This window comes from Nilaparvata lugens, chromosome 1, assembly GCF_014356525.2.
Source record: "Nilaparvata lugens isolate BPH chromosome 1, ASM1435652v1, whole genome shotgun sequence".
Lineage (NCBI taxonomy): Eukaryota > Metazoa > Arthropoda > Insecta > Hemiptera > Delphacidae > Nilaparvata > Nilaparvata lugens.
The window spans coordinates 65903547-65923686 of NC_052504.1; the positions used below are offsets into that span (position 1 = coordinate 65903547).

Below are 20140 nucleotides of genomic sequence, written 5' to 3' on the forward strand. Positions count from 1 at the left end.
AATCTGTGAACATTGAATAGTCTAGTTTTTCAAAGTTCTCCGGCATAGTTTGTACATTGTTGTGTAACCTTCTCAAAAACTGTGATTTTTCTCTTCCCTTTGTATAGATTGTGAAATAATTCTGCAAGTATGATGCTAACAGTTCATCAGAATAAGTCAAATCACCTTGATCCCATCTAATTTTATGATAGTTATGTTCCAGCCAACAGACATCACGATACATTTTTCTACTCAGTAATTTTTTTGCAAATGGTGATTTAAAGTGTAGAACAATAAGGTGTAGATTGTGATCGATTATGGCTACCTCTTTAATAATGATAAAGTTATCATCACTTTTGGAAAAATGTAACTCAACTACAGCAAAAGAAGAATCAGTTTTCTGTTCGAGCCAATTCTCCTCCATTTCTGCTGCTGCCACCTCTTCTTCTTCTTCTTTATCCATGTTGCATTGTATACCAATTTCTCGAAATTCTGTCGAATTGCTGCTGCTGCTGCTCCCTTCTTCATCCATCTTCTGTTGCCCATCGCCAGCACACATTCTATGTACAAATGCATCAAATTTTGCTTTTGACAATAATGATGATGACAATGATGGCGGTTGAGGAATATCTAAGCTACTCATTGCAACTGAACACTGATGTAATTACTGTTGTAACGTTTGACATTTGGAGGGATAAATAAAAAATCCCATTTGGAGAAATTTATAGGTCTAAGTGGAATAATAGGCTAATATCGCCAAAGATGATAATGTTTAAAGATAAGATAATATCAGGCATCATGGCTAAATTTATAACGGCACAATAGAAATGAAAATAATTTTGCTACCTATATAATATTATATAAAATATTGAAAATTTGAGGTTAGGCGTAAAATATCTATTGATCAGCGACCTAATGATCGACTGAGTCGCATAACGTAGAATCTAGCCAAACACCTTGGCAGAAACTTATTGAAACGAAATAGTATGCAACTTGAGGAACCAAAAAATCCACGTGGCTAATTGTTGTAATATGAGAATCAATCTAAAACCTTTAAAAAATTACTTTGCATGTAGAAAACGTATTAAAAAACCCAGACAAAAATAATTTAATGTATTAAGGAAGTGGGAGGTTCCTAGGCGCATGTATACTATAATAATTTGCATGCACCAATCAAATGGTAGCAATTGATAGGCGGTAATAGTGAGCCGATTCAAATATATTTGTATATATTTCTATGAATGATAAGAATTTATGAATTATTGTTGTACAGTTTATGTTTTGGATATGGCCCAAAGGCAGATGAATTATCAAAGATGTAACATAAGTAATAATTTAATAGATTGGCACGAACTATTTGAGCCATGAATGGTGAGGGAACAGATTGTTTAAATTCTATGTAAATTTGGAAATCGGAAATGAAAATTGTGAATTAGAAAGGAGAACTTCCCCACTTGCCTGCCAACCACTACCATGAGATGTCACCAAAAATTGTAGAGCGCAATATCTTACTGTACCTTTTAATAACTCATAAATCAAAAGATACACCAATCAAAGGAATACTAAGTTCTAAGCTGATAATACAAATGTTCATATGATCATTAATTTTTATAATATAATTTGCTATAATATAATGTAGCTCTGATTCATTAGATAAATTGATCTATCTATTTCCGTCAGGTGCCGAATCTTGCACCCTGAGATATATAATATATATTTATTAGAAACTATAGAAATTAGTATATATTTTGATTATTGATCTGTCAATCTATCATGCTCTGATTTGAGAAGTTTATATTTGAAATAGAATTATCCAAATTGACAAGCATCAGCAAGTTGATATCAAAGCTACATGCAGATAAGTGCATATGATCATGAAGTGAAAGCACATGGTAGAGTTTCGTGCTATAGAACTCAAAAAATAGTATTAACCTGTGATATTTTATTGATTTCGTTTCTTGTTTTATTATATATTTTCTGTCGCTCTATATATATTTTTTTGACTTTATTTTTGAGATATTTGTTAATATATGTATCAAATTTTTTATGGTGTACTATTCATTTATTCCTCAATACTATAGGATATGAGTTTTATATATATATATATTTTTTATAAATTATCAGTATTATTGTGAAAGCTCATGTCTGGGCCTATGAAGATTTTAGTGAGATTATATCCTAGGAAAACCACGACCAGATTTTATAATTATTAAAATAACTCTCATGCTCTACTGATTGACGCCAAGCAAGAGGCTAAGCATACTCCACTTTGGTCACGCCCCCAACCAATAGGAAGCTAGGGGGCATGGCCAAAATGGCTGACACTAAGGCTGGGGGGCGGAGGGGGGGAAGGGGGCGTGGTTTTAGGCCATGCCCCTCGTCTCCTATTGGCCTTGTGCAGAACTTTCAAGTGTACACTACTATGGTTGAGGTACACCAATTTTTTTTGGTGGTACAAAAAGGTACAAAAATTGTACAAAAATATGATATTCCAAGTTTGATGTAGTGGGGAAAAAAGTGCCCACCTGTTTCCCCCCTTTTTATTTTGCTTGTATTTCGGTTATGGTTAGGGTACAACATTTTTGGTTGGTGGTACAAAAAGGTACAAAAATGGTACAAAAATATGGTATAGTCAGATTTCAAGTTTGTTGTGGGGGGGGGGAAGAGTGTCCACCTGTTCCCCCGCATTTTATATTGATTGAATCTCGGTTAGTGTGAGGGTAAAATATTATTTCTCTACGGTTTTGGAGGGTACAAAAATGGTACAAAAATGGTACAAAAATGGTACAAAAATGGTACAAAAATATGATATAGTCAGATTCCAAGTTTGATGTAGTGGGGAAAAAAGTGCCCACCTGTTTCCCCCCTTTTTATTTTGCTTGTATTTCGGTTATGGTTAGGGTACAACATTTTTGGTTGGTGGTACAAAAAGGTACAAAAATGGTACAAAAATATGGTATAGTCAGATTTCAAGTTTGTTGTGGGGGGGGGGAAGAGTGTCCACCTGTTCCCCCGCATTTTATATTGATTGAATCTCGGTTAGTGTGAGGGTAAAATATTATTTCTCTACGGTTTTGGAGGGTACAAAAATGGTACAATGATATGGTATAGTCAAATTTCATTTTTGATCTGGGGGGGGGGGGGAAAGTGTCCACCTGTTCCCCCTCTCTTATTTTGCTTATAAATCGGTAATGGTTGAGGTACAAAAATTTTTTTCGGTGGTACAAAATGGTACAAAAATGGTACAAAAATATGGTATAGTCAGATTTCAAGTTTGTTGTAGGTGGGAAAAAAGTGCCCTCCTGTTTCCCCCCTTTTTTTTTTGCTTGTATCTCGGTTATGGTTAGGGCACAAAATTTTTGGTTGGTTGTACAAAAAGGTACAAAAATGGTACAAAAATGTTGTCTAGTCAGATTTCGATTTTCTCGTTGGGGGGGAACAGGTGGACAGAGCCACCAAAGGCAGCTACTGAACTGCTCATCCCACCAGATATACCCATAACATGGGGACAGCAGAAATAAAAGTACTGGGCTACACCTGTAGCCCGCGCGCCTATCGGAAGGATAATATCAGTTTGATGTATGGTTATTGAATTTTTTTTTAAAACGTTCATTTATTATGATAAGCCTAGATCATCATTTTGAGTGTGTATAAATTATAGTTCATTACTGAACTTGATCATTGTAATTCTAGTACTCGAGGCTCGAGCTACTTGATTGATAATTAGCAAATACGCGTAATAGTAGTGTAATGACACATTCCTCAAGTCCACATTAATGATCTTTTACAAATAGATAACATTGTGAAGACCGGATCGTGTCTACACAGTAGCTGCCAATAATGTAGTTTATTCTATTGAATAGTGAAGCAGAAGAAAGGAGTGTACGTGTGATTCTAGAGTCTAGAGCAATAAAACATCAGCACCTTATGCTCGGTGTTCCCTGAGACAAGTGTCACAAAGTACAGCACCGCGTGAAGGTAAATCGTGCCATGTTCGCCTCTTTGTTCCATTGCTGCCTGCTGCTTGTGAAGGCGTCTGCTTCCTCGTTATCTGAAACAAGAAACACCGTGTTTCAACACCTTTTCCTACTTGTTTTCCGAGTTTGTAATATGTCTCCTTCAAAGCATCTGTATTCGAAATTACAATCTAACCGTAACTTTTATAATATGCAAGAAATGTGTGTGAACTTTTGTATTTTTCTTGAAGTGCAGCAAAAAAGTTAGGCTACTTGTTTTTATAAATTATTCTTATTTGATAATCCTTTTAAAATGAAATTTTGTTGAGGGAATTATTATGTCGATGTTTGATAACAACAATCAAATACAATAATAAAGTTCTATCTACATAAGTAGAAATCACTATATTTAAATGATAGGTAATACTCATTAATAAAGGTACCCAATGAAATTGGAAGAGTAATGTATATCATATTCATATTTCAATTATATGTTAACACTGCCTATATATTCATATTTTATGTATTCTCATTAATATTTTGATTCACAAATTAACAATAGCTTGCAGTGTTGCAGTTGAAAGAGTGAATTTCTATCCAAAACTCGCAACAGATTTGAAAAATATATTTAAAATGCTACTGAATTAAATTCAGGTCAATTTTAAACACATTCATTTGTCCAAAGATTACAGTCAAATAAATATGAAAATGTTTTTCAAGTGAAGTTATAGTTAGAATAAAAGCAATCAATCTTTTTTCTATCATCTGAGAGCAAGGCAGCCTACAGTCATGTTATCACCTTCAGTCCATGTAAATTAATCAATCTTGATGTTAATAATTATTAATACTGTAGGTTGGCTACCTTGAATTATTTTTTCGAATTGTAAGCTTTCAAAGCAAATACATAGCAATACGCCTGCATAACAGGGTTCTAGGCTTAGAGGATGTCATGGGAATTCGAAGAGAATACAAGAATTTCTAACTAGATACTCTACTGTATGAGTCAATGTACTGTATGTAGTCAATGTATAGTCAAACTTTAACAGGAGGTAGCAATAATTGTACATAAGGCATAGAATAATCAAAAATTTATCAGTACAACACATATAATTTAATTCAAATAGTATTTCAATAGCAATCAGTCTAAACCAGTATGTTATTAGGGCTATGAATATTTAATACGGTGCTCGAACTAAATGAATTGTGGTGTATTACTGTATTAGGTATCTTCTCGACGCTTATTGAGATGTGAATTGTGAAGCGAGAAAGGGGAAAACGTTTGGACACGGAAAGACGGTGGGGTGTAATTGTGAGAGAGATAGAATTTGAGTTTTCTTTTACAAAATGATAATGACAAGGCACAGGCAAGCACACACGGCGTCAGTCGAGGTGGCGCCCGGCGAAGGATAACCGGTGACTTTGCTCCTTACTTTCTTCACCCTTTTATCTTTCTTCTCTCTTTCACTCTCTCTCCCTCTCCGGCGCGGGTGCCAGCAGCAGCTTCCGATCGCATAAATTTTGATCGCGAGCCGGGCTTAGGCGCCTGGGGACTTTGATGAGCCGTGGGCAGCGCAGAACAGAGCAGAGCAGCAGCCTCCCGTCTGGACGTCTACTCTGCTGTCGCGTCAAGCTCCAGGCGCCACTCAATCGTAATCGCAAACTATTTCACACAACTTGCGCTGCTTCTTCAATGCATAAACAACTTGTGCTCAACAAATACAACTTGAGTGGGTGGATGAGTGAAAGGCAACAGTATTTATAGACTCCACAAACAGACAAGAAAGTCTAACAAATCAACCTAAATTCAAGCAACATATTTCTTAGTCTAATTTTAATTTGAAGCAAAAGAAAAAGGCCAATTTTCGTATGTATTCATTTTGCCAAATTCATAGATGATATTTTTCAATTGAGTGTATATTATACCCAATATAAAAAATATATTGAGTATATACCAATAGTCAACTTCTATTTATTCGACACAGTAATAAGTTAGAACCGTAATCATTTTGTGTTTTTAACATGGCATATACTCGTAGTGTCCTTTTATATGTGCCAAGAGTTAACTCCTACTATAAATAGCTTTACTCTCTGTGTAGAGATGTACTCTTATATACTCTTTTCGATAGAGTTGTATTATAATAACACTGATTAATACTATTCTGGGCTTTGTCAGTATTGTTTTCTTAAATTTTTAATAAATGAATAGTTCAAGATACACTCCGGGCCTCAGAAATTTGTATAAGACGAGATCAGATTTGGAAAATTTAATTTGAAATCGTCTTTTCATTAATATTCATTTTGTCATTGGCAACTTACAAAATATTCCTATACAGTTGATTATAGATTTTTTCTTGACAACAGTTTCTCTATCCTTTACTGTTATGCGGGCTTATCTGTTGTTCTGCTCTACATTTATCGAATACGTTACATGAATAATTTATTTGAATCAATTCTAATATAACTTCTAATTTGATTAGATACTTGATTCATTTCGAACAAGGAAATGTTTGTTTTATCAATTTCAAACTGATGCACTTAACATCTGACATGGATCCATCAAGTTGTACTTAGAATCATTTGTGTTCAAAAATTGTCAATGGTTAGAATAAGTTACTACTCTCCATAAAATTATAAAGATTTGTTGTCGTCGTGAGTGCTCGTTGGTTGAGCATTCAATTTACGCGTTTGATTCTGACCTAATAATGTGAACCCAGCACTTATTAGGAGACAAATCCTGATGCAAAAACCAATTTAATTTCAAATAAGAAGTTGGTCTGGGATCTTGTTTTTATAGTTTTACACGAAGCTGTTACCAAACTGTCCGATTAGAATCAATAAATCAAAATATTTATATTAAACATCAAGGATTGACATGGCGAAAATGTCTACGTGAGCCTCATCAATATTCCAATCGGCTTGTTTTAGTATTAAAATCACAATCACAACTCATGAATATTCAATCGCCATGAACAAGAAACCACATAAAAAGCCGTTATTGGTTTATTCGCTCATGCAGCTGACTCATATTCATGTTCGAGTGAGATGCTGCTGTATGCTCTGTATTGGCAATCGAACTGAAATCCCAGATTGGTGGAAATTAGGATGATATCTCTTCTCCCTCCAACAAGCAGGTTCAACAATATACAAGTCTCAAATATACAATAATATCAAGTCTCTTGATAGAAAGAGATTTACTTCTATCAGATTATTTGTTGTGAAAGATATCTTTTGGAATTAACAGGGTTTACTATCGTTGAAAAAAGGTATTAAGCCATGACCACACTGAACAAATTTTCGACATACATGTTCGGCAAACATGTTTGTTGAGGAGCTCAGGGACAAAGATTTTAAAAAGTTTGGACAATCATTGTTTGACAAACAAAAAATTACTGTTTTTCCAAACATTTTCAGAGTTGACAGCTGTAAAACATGAAACCTGTTTTCCCACTTACAAATATTTTGTTAGGTGACGCGTCCACACTGGCCGCGGGCAAACATTGTTTGTCAAACATAATAAAGTTTGCCCAAACTTTTTTAACAAACATGTTATAGTCGAACATTTGTTGAGTATGGACACAGCTTTATTCCCTGATAATGTCTATATATAAAAATGAATGTCTGTTTGTGTGTTAGTTCATAACAGTAGCAGTAATCATAATGTTCCTATTAAAGTTTTATCTTTCAATGTTTTAGGTTGGACTTCTATTAGAAGCTGTTTCCCGTATGTTCTTTGTTTGACCTGCGAGAAAGTTGATGCACATGCTATGAAAATTGAGTAATGAAAGTGTTATTGATTTTATAGACATTCAATGTGTGAAGAAAAATCCCATCAACAAGCAACATCAAGAGAGAAAATTAATTTCTTCATGAAAGTAGAGAATTTAATCTATATATATATCAAAATAAATGTCTGTATGTGTGTTTAATATTGCATGAATTATACAGTTTTGATGTATTAATAGTATTTAAAAGTTTAGAAAGTGATAGAATTGGGATTGATATTATTGAAAGTCGCCCTTACTAAAGGTTGGTTTTGAAACAGCTATATCTAATATTTAAATTGAATTAATTGTATCAAAAAAGGCTAGCGCGCTTTACTTTTTCCTCCTCTTTAAAAAAAATTAAGTCAATAACTTCAATAATTACTGATATAACAGGGGTAGCTCACTGACTAGAAGTTTGCCTTAATTTCTGCCAAGTGATGTGTATGTGAAGATTTGAATAAGTAATTTGAATTCACATATACAAGTACCGTATAAGAACAAAACATAGCCTATATAAAAAAAATAGAAAATGGTACTGATTCTTACTTACAATTATGCCCGGTTCATTAGACTCCGGTTAGTGTGACATGAGATACATTGACTTTTTGGCGATACGAAGTTCGCTGGGCAAGCTAGTAAAATAATATAATATCAATATTCACTAAAATCTTATTCGGAGTGTGGAAATGAAACCATAACCTCTTCGTGCCCTATATAGAATAGTGTAACTAATGCAACGGTTTTTGAATATTCGGTTTTAACACTCAAGAGATATTTTTAAGATGTAAGAAACAAATATAACCCGAGAGTTTCAAAATGTAGCAGAGCTTTGCCCCTTTAGCCCTTCGCCATACCCTAGCAGGTTTGCTTTTACAATATTTTGCAAAAAGTTCTCACTGGGTGGTAGACCCTTTAGAACTAATTTGTATAAAACAGATGTGAATTTAATATAACTTGATAATAAAAATATATTTGGGCTTAAGGGGATCCGGTACGGTACTAATTTTATACCTTAAAATAGCATTGAATAAATTCCTATTCACTATAAGGGTACAAACTACAAACACACTGAAAGCGGAGCGTGGCGTGGCGTAGAGGAGCGTCGTGAACAATATATCATGTTAAGTAATGAGCTAAAACACACTGGAAGCGTCTACTGGCAGAGCGGAGCGTGGCATCAAACTTTGGAACAAGCTGGTTTGTTTTTTGGAGCGTCAAAGTGCGAGTGCCCTACTAAATGTATAATTATAATAATATAGTAGTGGTCTACTCTTGTACATAATAATGCACTTGTTCTACTACATTTTCCCACCATCTAGTACACTAGTATATATTTAATGTTTCCCCCAAATTCACCTGTAATGTGTATTATTTGATTATTCGAAAGAGAAAATTCACCTATTGTACTTTGAAATCAAAAGTAAGGATATTCTAATTCATTTCATTCATATTTCTATGAAATATGGTTACCTTAGTGTTATTACAAGTCTTTCTTCAGCAGATATTGGATTCCTCCAATTAGTGACTTGTTTTTCCAAGTCAGGCTTCACACTCGTCAAAATATAATCAAAGGTTGAAGTTGACATTCGCATGTACTCAAAAAATCGGTACTCATGATTTCTTAGCACATTAAACCGATGGTGATATTCACCAAATAGTCGACGATCTAAGATAATTTCATTCACCCACTCTGTTCTAGCAGGCTTAGCTAATATCCAATAATTCAAGTAATTATTCTCACAATTATACATTATTCATGTGAGCGTGATATTGATATGCGCATAAAAGATTATACTATTCCATTCGAAGCAGTAGGTAGATTGAAAGTGGCTCTATCATATATACGGTAATGCTCGTATCTATAAAGCTATTTTTATGGAGGTGCAGACCATTTGCCACAATTCGTGTCCTGTCTGTAATGAAATCGAAAAAGCAAGCTCACGTGTTGTTCGGCGTTTAAGTTTTTCTTTTTTTGACGAATTTAACACCTGTTTTTATAATCTCCGCAGAAGGCGAAGTGACCTATTCTTTTTGCACTTTTGGTGCACAGCGCCTCCCGGTGTCGGCTCAAGGCCACACGCCTGCCTCTGCCAACGCCAACACCAACCATGTTTTGCTGATCTTCCTCATCATTCCATTAGTTAATAAAAAGCCTTTTGGCACAATTAAATCAACGTTCTTCTCCCATTATAGTGGGTATAGATGGAAATTCCTTCAACTCTACGAAATTCTTCCAGCTCTGAAGCATTTAATGAATATGCTACTTGTTCAGGCTACAAGATGCGACAGGAGCAATGAACTTCAAGCTTCGTATTTTCTCGAAATCTGACATTATTTACATAGATGTTCACTTCTTATTAAAAACCTTAGAAAATCGATTATTACCAGTAACGTCAAAAAAACTATATATTTTTGAACACTTACTTATGCTTGGTTTCATCAAGCTCGGTCAAGATAATATTTGAACATGGTCAAATTGCTTACGCTTCACAAGTGCACTGAACATACTATGACTTCTATGACTATAGATTCTATCCATAATTCTAGTGCACTTATATATATAAAGCGTATCCGGTTGACCATGTTCATATGTATTGACCGAGCTTGGTGAAACCGGGCATTAGACACATGAATTTACAATTTTCAATATAAAACTGTGTCTATTCAATTTTTATCAAAGATCACTTAAAACTTACTTTTTGTCACTTGGATGCATTTACCACTGACGCACTTTTCTTTGATGTAAATATAGAATTATTAGTGTTGGAATTCGAATAGAGTTTTACTTGTTGAAATGTTCTCATATAGCTTTTGAAAATAGTTCACTGATATGAAAAAAGTTTGAGATTTTTTGATTAATTAATTGAACAACAATGGGGTGATAAAACTTTGAACGTGGCCAAGATACAAGATGCAGTGGATAGTTGAGTGGAGGGGTTGGAAATGATTTTATGAGAGAAAAGGTACATGATGAGTCCAATTTATGACGTGCTATAACAGAAGGTTGTAGCAGTGTGTCTATTTATAACATGGTCTTTATCGCCTTCTTGCATTTTATAGGCCGTAAAAATGACATTCTTGTGGTTTTCACTCCTCAGGAGACGGACAGTCAGCGCCACACACAAAAAAGCGTTTTGAGAAATGAAGCGTCGACTTCGCCGACCGTAAAATAGGATGAGCTTACCCAGTATCTGAAAGTGACACAAGAATGTGATTTAAAAAGAGGAATGCTATCACTTTTCATTGCAGAATTCGCTAAAAGAAACGAATTCAAATCTCGGGAGATACTCTCATACGAAAGAACGATATTTTAAACGACGAAACTTGCAATACAAGAATAATTTGATTGTAGAGAATTCACTAACTCACTGATACCATCTTAAGACCGCTTATACATACTTGTTTTCTCATATAGTTAAATATTATAATTTACACTAGGAAAAGTAAACATTATTAATAAGACAGTAGGACTAGTTATACACTCCGGTAATATTTTCATAATAGGCCTTTGCAGTTGCATAGATAGGAAGTATAGGAGAGAGCCGAGAGAGAGAATATTTCCTTTTCGGAGGGAAAGCGAAGCTTATTTTTCTTAAATAAGTTTGTGATGAGAAGTATAAAATTACATCTTTAACTGAAGATTTATGGCGAATTTTACAACAAACAAATCAAAGCCAAGAGCCTAGTTAAAATGTTAGTCGTGGTCCATGGGGTTTGATCCGTTTAAATTAATTTTTGTTTTATTGCTTCATAAAAGGAAATAAAGAACCAATTATCTATTATGAGCAGGATATGAATCAGCGAAAGGCTGATTTATAAACACTCTCGTTTCTTGTTGATATAATTTTCCTTGGTTTAGAATAATGAAATAATACTATTATCATTTTTTCTCCGATCAGGCTGAGCACTCAAATTCTCCAATTCTCCAACTCTTCAAATTCTCATTTTCTATAACTGGTAGTAAGAGAAGTAATAGAAATAGTAGACCTAGTAATTGTAATAATAGTAATAGTGGCTATAGAATTCTCACTGAGGTTCCCAAATCTTTTCGAACTCTGCAAAGTTTTCTCTATTTGATAATAAACTGATTACTATTGAAGTAATTTCCTATTTTGTACATATAGGTGGCATTATTTTACATATAATCCATCAGAAAAAATAAACAAGATTTAATTTGGGGATATACACGCTCCGGATGAGTGCCACATTTTGAATCTTATAAGAAGGGAGAAAAGTAATTAGAACTGAACACCAAGATGCTTTTGGAAAAAAAAGGATAGTGATCTGGAAGCTTGCAAGCTTGATGCATGCGACTAGTTTTCCTAGGCTGCATAATTTGATAGACCTTAGAGTATCGTGAGAGCTATTGCTACTGCGGAACAAGAAGGACAGCAGTTTTCGAGTTTTAGCTGAAAAGGGCAAGTTGAGGTTGGAAGAGTGATAGCAGGGAATTTGCAAAAGAGCCTGAGGCGAACAGGCCAGTTGGGAATCTGGCGTGTATCGTATCGAGCAGCAAGCAGCAAGCAGCCCATCCCATCGCTTTAGGGATGCAGTCCTTGTTCTCTTGCTCATTTCCTCCAACACTTTTCTCTCGTTTGCTCGCTTATCTGCGAAGATCTCTCTCACACTTGGCTGTTCTCTCTTTTTGCTGCCTATTAACGCAAACGCCAGCGGCCATTTCAAAGCAGGCCGCAACTGTTAACCTCCAAAGAAGGTGATGACGGTGATGCTGGGTTCATCGCTGACGGCTGATGGCCACATTCAAAATTCCACACAAACTGTCCGACCACTTGTTTCTACTTGCTCGACATTGTGAATGTATCCCATTGTGAATACCAACTCATCAAATGATAGGAACGCCACAATTATTATTGTCACAGGAAAACATAGAATCTGGAATCTTTAGTTTAATATTAAGTTCCTTTTATTCATTCTCATCCAATTTCACTCTAACAGAAAACCTAACAATAATTCAATTCCGAAATCACTAATGCTGTATAAATTCTGTAGGCATGAATCTCACAAGCATTAATCTCTCATTATCTCGTATGTATTAGTGAGTCATATGGTCTCATCCAGTATTGCCGTTCTAGTATCACCCAATGTACCTAGAATACAAGGTAGTGGCCACGAAAAGATGCGCAGTAACAAATCCAAACCAGCTGGTCGGTGTGACGTCATTGGTGCTCTAAAAGTCTATTCCTCCTATCTTTTCAATGTTAAATTGAGAAATTTTGTAAGGATTTTTCTCAAAAAGTATATAACCTTCAAGTCCCATCGACATTCCCTACGATTTATACAATATTTATCTTCATTTTTTTGGAAATTCAAAACCTTTGGACGGCTGGATATTTCAGAATGATCGATTTTGTAAGAGCCTGCACATCGAATACCTATTGCTTTTTTATTGTGAACATTAACATGCTTTCTCTGGCTCTTTTGTAATTCAATTACTCAATGCTAATGAATTTGCTAAATCGATCATTGAATAAGGAATTAAGAACGTGAAAACGTTAATTGGAGTATAGACCTAATATTACTTCTCTGAAAATCCTTGATATCTTGTCTGTGTAGCCTACTGTATATTAGGCCTACATAGAATCACTAGAACATCTTGCCGGTTCAACATCTTTGATCCTTTAGGAGTGCACTCTTAATTCATGAAAGAATGATATACACATATCCACATACTTTAATCAGGTGATAGTTGTGTGTTACGGTCATATACAATATTTATCTTTATTTTTCTCGAGCAACTTTGTAAGTCTTTTTCTAAAAAATGTACATAGCTTTCAAGTCCCATCGACATTTCCTACAATTTATACAATATTTATCTTAATTTTTTTACAAATTCATCATTTTTGAACTCCTAGATCTTCCAGAATGCTCGATAATGTAAGGGCATACCGGTTTGGAGATAGAGAACGTTCATTTGATTCTATGAGAAGGGATATTCGTAGAAGGAATGAATAGATTTAATTTTGCAACATTTGAAAAGATGAATGTCTTCAAAGGTTTTCTACTGCAGGTTTTTTATTCAAAATTTTAATATCCTAACAATTAAAAAGTGGAGAAAGATACTGAATATAGCCTAGTTCTCTCCTAGTAATACTTTGAATGATAATATAGGCCTATAGTTCTTCAATCACTGTTTTATAATCATGTAGGATATGAGATTTTAGCGATGGTAATTCTATTTTGACGTAATATCATCATATGAAAGGAACCATGTAATTAATTCAAAAAGTAACATCGTTAATTAAATAAATAAACAATTTATTTTTACGAGAAAATCTCAATGAATAGATTAAGAAAATGTAAAATGTGGATGTGTGGAATTAATAAAAGTTGTATTGATTCAAAGAATAATATTCAATAATAATCAGGCTTGGCTTGAATACTTTAATAGTTATCTTTAGCTTTCTCGTTATTTATTACGTTGTACACATTCGAGCTGTTTCCTTTGTTCATTGTGATATTCTTCTGCAAACTCAACCGATATCTATCCTTTCAAAACTGATTCTAATACAAATCTCAACGCAGAAGACATATAAAGGAAAATCTAATATCAATTTGATAAAAATGAAATCAAGAGCGGTTTTGCAGAGAATAAAGGTTGTTAGTGCAGGGCATTCCATCAGAAGGAGAATGTGCATGATCATTGGATGAAGATGGTAACGCACCACTTTCCTTCCTTATTATATTATATTATGATATTTGATTATTTTGTTTGTTATAAACAAACAATATTGGATTGATCAACAATTAAATTTCGATTGAATTTTCGATAAAGAACTCTGGATTCAAAATTATTTCTACTCAGTGACCAAGGCACAATCTAGAAACACAATTTTTATCACATATACATCACTCACACTTTATGTGGTAAAAATCCCCAATATGGGACAAAAGAAAGTATGGGGTGATAGTATAACACTCACATCATAAATGCATTATAAACTGAATAAATTGCAATTTGAAAAAAATATCTTTAAATATGCCCAACTATTATATCTCTCCGGTTAAAATAGGAAAATAATGTGGAGATTGAAAAGAATTGGAATTCACCACACATTATCCTGTTTTAAGTATATGAGAGTTTAATTTCTAGAATATAAATGCCCTGCGAGTTGGTTGAAGATACTATCATTCTTTTCGTAGCCTTTCAAAGAGGCATTCAACCGATCACTTGTCTTATAGAATTATCAAGTTTATTTGAAGGAATATATTGTAGGATACTTATAGTATGAATTCATATTCATACGTATACTTTTCAATGTATGATTCATTTTCATTAAATACATTATCATTGAATCATGAAGAGTTGATTTTCCCTTTCACAAATAAATGAAGAATGAGAGTTTTACAATAAGAGAACAAGTATCAATATTGAGAATTCCTCTTACAAATAATAAATGAGAAATATATGTTTCACAATACGAGAGCATGTATTTATCCAATACAATTCTCAATAAAATTATTGTAAATTCCCCACGCGGTATGCATGCTTTAATTATATTTTAAAATTGTATTTTGTTATAGTTTCCAATTATTAGAGAGATTAAACCAGAAAACTATTTCCTGATCAAGCATGTGAAAGCCATAACTTTCCTGGTAAAAGTGATCCTCCTAAGAAATTAGGCAAGATGTTCTATTAATTCTACATATGATATAGAGTACACAGACAAGATAAATAAGGATTTTGAGAGAAATAGTATTATAGTGCAATCAATATTTTGACGTTTTTAATTCCTTATTCAATGATCAATTTATCAAATTCATTAGCATTGAGTAATTGGATTACAAAAGAGTCAGGGAAAGCATGTTAATTTTCAATAAGAAAGCAACAGGTATTCGATGTGCAGCCTCTTACAAAATCGATCATTCTGAAAGATCCAGCAGTCCAAAAGTATTAGATTTCTAGAAAAATTGGAGATAAATATTGTATGAATCGTAGGAGATGTCGATGGGACTTAAAAGTTATTTACTCTTTGAGGAAAAGACTCACAAAGTTGCTCAATTTAACGTTGAAAAGATAGGAAGCATAGATATTTAGAGCACCAATGACGTCACACCGATCATTTGACTCCGATCATTAAGAGATCGAGATGCGCGTGGCCTATTCTAGGTACCTTGGTATCACCGGTAATATTATGATTCATATATATATGCACCTATATATAGGTGTTAGTAATATTAACACCTATATGATTGCCATCATGTATAATGAACAATCATGTATAATGGTATAGAGGTATTTCTAGAATCTATGTGTATTATATGATTAGCTAATGATAATTGTAGCTCGAAAGATGATTGCAATACCGGTACATCAAGCCAATAATAGGAGGTGCATATTAATTCAAATTTCAGAAGATAATATTAATTGTTGACTGAGAGTAGGATAACAATATGAAATCTCCAAGAAAAAGGTTTGGCCCATTGTGTTTATGATAGTCTAGGGCTAGTGTCTAGAGAAAATTTATCTACTAGAAAAGTATTAAAACTTCACCTTTCGAAAATATTTGCAATTCCCACTATTCCAAGTACGATAGATAATAATGAGGTACATTACCAACATTATATCTAATTCGAATATTCTATCGATAGCATTGCTATGAGGAAAACGTTCCCAGCCTGTGTTGTACCTATTATACTAGCCACTTGTTCAGGACTCCAATTTGTTGGCAGCATTTATCTGATCTACTACAAAGGAATTTGTTGCAGCTCTGCTAGCTCACTCGCAAGACATGTATCCGGCATAACATAGTGTTGGAATTAGTTTATGAGCCGAGCCCATAATTTCTGTTTCAATAGGTAGACAACAAGCGAAAGCAGCAAAATCACATTGAGTGTTGTTTAGGAGAGCGGAGAGAGGCGTACATTGTGGAGCAGAGCTGAGGCGCCCCTCTTAGCATAACTCAAGCTCGCCTGTCTCGCCTCACGGCTCACGGCTCACGGCTGCAAGTTATTTCTGAGTTTCGCTGCTGATGTACGGGATAAGTGAAGTCGGCATGTCGGACTAGCGACCGGCATCAATAACTAACCATAGCCAACACTCGGCGCTTAGATGACCAATACAATAGCTGTAGCATTTCCAACACCTCACAAATTTATTTTTCTATCAACGCATTACAATAAAATACGAATTCTACTCTGAAGTTTTACTGACATTCTCTTATTTTGTCTAATCTCGTTCAAACTTATCCATCTATAATATATAAAGAAAAGAATTGGCTTATAGGAAATAGGATTTAAGCGAATACGTACGGGATAATAGGGGATAGAGCATACACGAGTGACGCATCATCACGTCTCAACTACTGAGCAGATCAACTTTGAATTTTGCATTAAGGTTCTTAATTTACCGAGGATAGTTATAGACCTATTCGCAGTTCGTCAAGTATCAGTTCAAGGTTCCAGTTTGTTTTACTTTGTTTGAGAATGGTCATAGATACACTAGTATATTCAACGGTTATTATCTTCTATCTTCTAATACTTTTTCTATTATATATATATATTTTTTTATTCTATGGCTATACTATATTTATAAAGGAATGAATTGACTTATACAAAATGTATAAATAAATATTTTATTAATAAAAATTTTTGAATTGATAAATATTGACGTGATACACAATACATGTTTGAAGTAGGCTATCATCGTGTCCGAACTACCAAACTGATTAACTTAAAATTTTGCATAGATTCTCATTTTCCTTAATTACCGAGGATGGTTATAGCCATATATATTCATTTTTGTCGATCAATAACTTATAATTTAAATAATTAAAGCAAAAATATTCAATTTGTGATACAAAGTTTATGAAACATAAATCAAATCGTATTTCTATTGTAAAATATTACAGTTGATAATACTTTCAATATCAGCATTAATATAAAACTAAATTCAATCTACTTGTGCTTCAAACAGACCCTTGCGGAGCACGTGTTACCTGCTAGTCATCAATAATATTGACAAATTAAGCTGAATATAACACTACAGTAGATATCAAATTATCCGAATCAATTGGGAACGGACCACATTCGCCTACCATAGGTAAGGAAAGTATTGCTTTCCAAAAAAATGTAAGGTACCCTAATTTCATGTTTTTATACGTTTCAAGGTCCCCTGAGTCCAAAAACATGATTTTTGGGTGTTGGTCATACACAGACCTGTGTGTGTGTGTGTGTGTGTGTGTGTGTGTGTGTGTGTGTGGTGTGTGTGTGTGTGTGTCTGTGAACACGATAACTCCATTTCTAATCAACCGATTGACTTGAAATTTTTAACTTATAATGTCCTTATACCATGAGGATCCGACAATAAGAAATTCAATAAATTCAATAAAGTTTAATTCAAAATGGCGGAAAATATGGTGGATAATGACTAAAAAACCATGTTTTTCACGGTTTTCTCGAAAACGGCTTTAACGATTTTCTTCAAATTTATACCCTAGATAGCTATTTATAAGCCCTATCAACTGACATGATTCTCATTTCTGGGAAAATTGCAGGAGCTCCGTAATATTCTTGAGAAAAATGGCGGATGATTACTAAAAAACCATGTTTTCCACGATTTTCTCAAAAATGACTGGACCGATTTTTTCCAAATTCATACCCTGTATAGTTATATATCAGCTCTATTAACTAGCATGACTCTCCTCCCTGAGAAACTAACAGGGGGTCCACCCCATCCTTGAGAAATTTACTTTGTAACCTCCTTCTCGTGCTTGAGGTAGGTGGGTAGAGCAGTTTATTCAAAAGAACACACGTCGATATTTTATTTGTAGAACAGCCGTTTTGACAACTTTTGAAAAATCCTCAAATTTCATAATTCAAACAAAGGAAAATGTACTCTGAAAACAACAACAATATTATAATCGTAGTTTTAATAAAATTATTTAGCCGCCAATCGGCATAATGTTATTCCCCTAGATCATCCTCGTTTAAGAGTGAGGCTTATAGATCAATGAGCAAGGAAAGTTGTGTGAGTGTACCACACCAGATTTTTTATATACTAGTAGTTCTGTGAACAGTAAACCTCACGCAGTATTCTCATCCACAAGTACCTTTAGATTGAAACTTTACTATAGACCTTATGGAAATACAGCATTAGACTGGCTTCTCCACACATCTGTGTAATCACTTGTCAGCTGATTTATGATGAATAATTTTATTCTTTAGTCTGATTTTTACTCTAATATTGGCGTATGAAGGATGCTCATAATCAATTCAAGGGTCTCCCCACCAACAAAAAGCCATCCGATGTTACGTTTTTACTAGGAAAGTAATATTAAAACCGACTGTCTGTCCTCTATTCAGCAACAAACTTTGATACCGTGGACATGGGATTGAATAAATCTTGATTGAAGTGACCAATGCAAACAATGTCAGATTTTATTTCTGAAATTCGTTGTACTAAATCATGGTTTCATTACAACTGCAATGTACGCTATTTCAACAAATTGGTTCAGTATATATCTTTAACGGGAGGACTTCCATAGCTCGAATGGGCTTTCTTCGTAGTGAAGCATGGGCTTTCTTCAGAAAAAGAATCACGTACAGAACAGTAGGCCTATCACAAGGTATTTGTTTTAATGAATGACTTCATACAAGTTTTATTGCTGCGTATTATTATCAATACGGTCCAGTTCTTCACGCAGCCTTGAGGTTCCCCTCCCCAATACCATTTGCAGCAGCCAAGGTCACAACAGCTTCTTGTTATGCAGGTGTATTCCTGTAAATTACGTTCAATTCACATCATTTTCCGTGAATCTATCATAGTTTCTATCCATCTATCCATCCAACAGTGCGAGCGATTGGCGTTTGCTGATATGGTACCAGATGTGTTTGATGGGCAGTTGAAAATTGACCCAGAGCAACTAAATGCATTTTAAAATTCAATTTGTATTGATTGCCAATTTCACAAGGAAAATTCAGCCAAGCTTCTTTGCTTTCCAATATTTATAATTTCCAGTTTCCACTCACATTTTCCAAGTCTCTTTCTTACTTCGTTTGAGAGATTATTCATAGTCATGAATTCTGAATCATGAATAATAGGCCATCTAGTCTTAACATATCGAGATCGACTCGTTCATTTCTGGTGATGGTGTAATTGAGTAAACTATAGGCAGGAATATTTTGGAATTTATAACCAAAATATGAGATTACAAATGTATGCTATAGATATCTACATATAGTTTGATATGCATGTTATGCTTGCATGTGGTTTATGAGCTGCACTTGGTTATCCGTATCCAAAAAAAAAACTATGGGAAAAAATTAAAATAGTCATTTGAAATTGTTAAATTTTAATTACAAGATTCTATAAATTACAAGAAACAATGTTGGAAGAGAGACGGAACTGCACGAGTAACGTGTCTGATTCAAGGTGAGTGGATGGCTCGCGTAAGTGAACAAGGACAGCTGGAAATTTCTCAG

General features: G+C 34.2%; 1 protein-coding gene across 2 annotated transcripts in view; it reads right to left on the minus strand.

Moving 5' to 3' along the window:
• LOC111058210 overlaps window positions 1-20140 on the minus strand; it is a 53977-nt gene that overhangs the window by 15455 nt on the left and 18382 nt on the right. For both annotated transcript variants that reach the window (XM_022345713.2, XM_039440010.1), the window contains exon 2: window positions 3904-4030. In XM_022345713.2, coding sequence (XP_022201405.2) covers window positions 3904-3990 — 87 coding nt within the window. In that variant the 5' untranslated portion in view covers window positions 3991-4030. The remainder of the gene's footprint in view (window positions 1-3903; window positions 4031-20140) is intronic.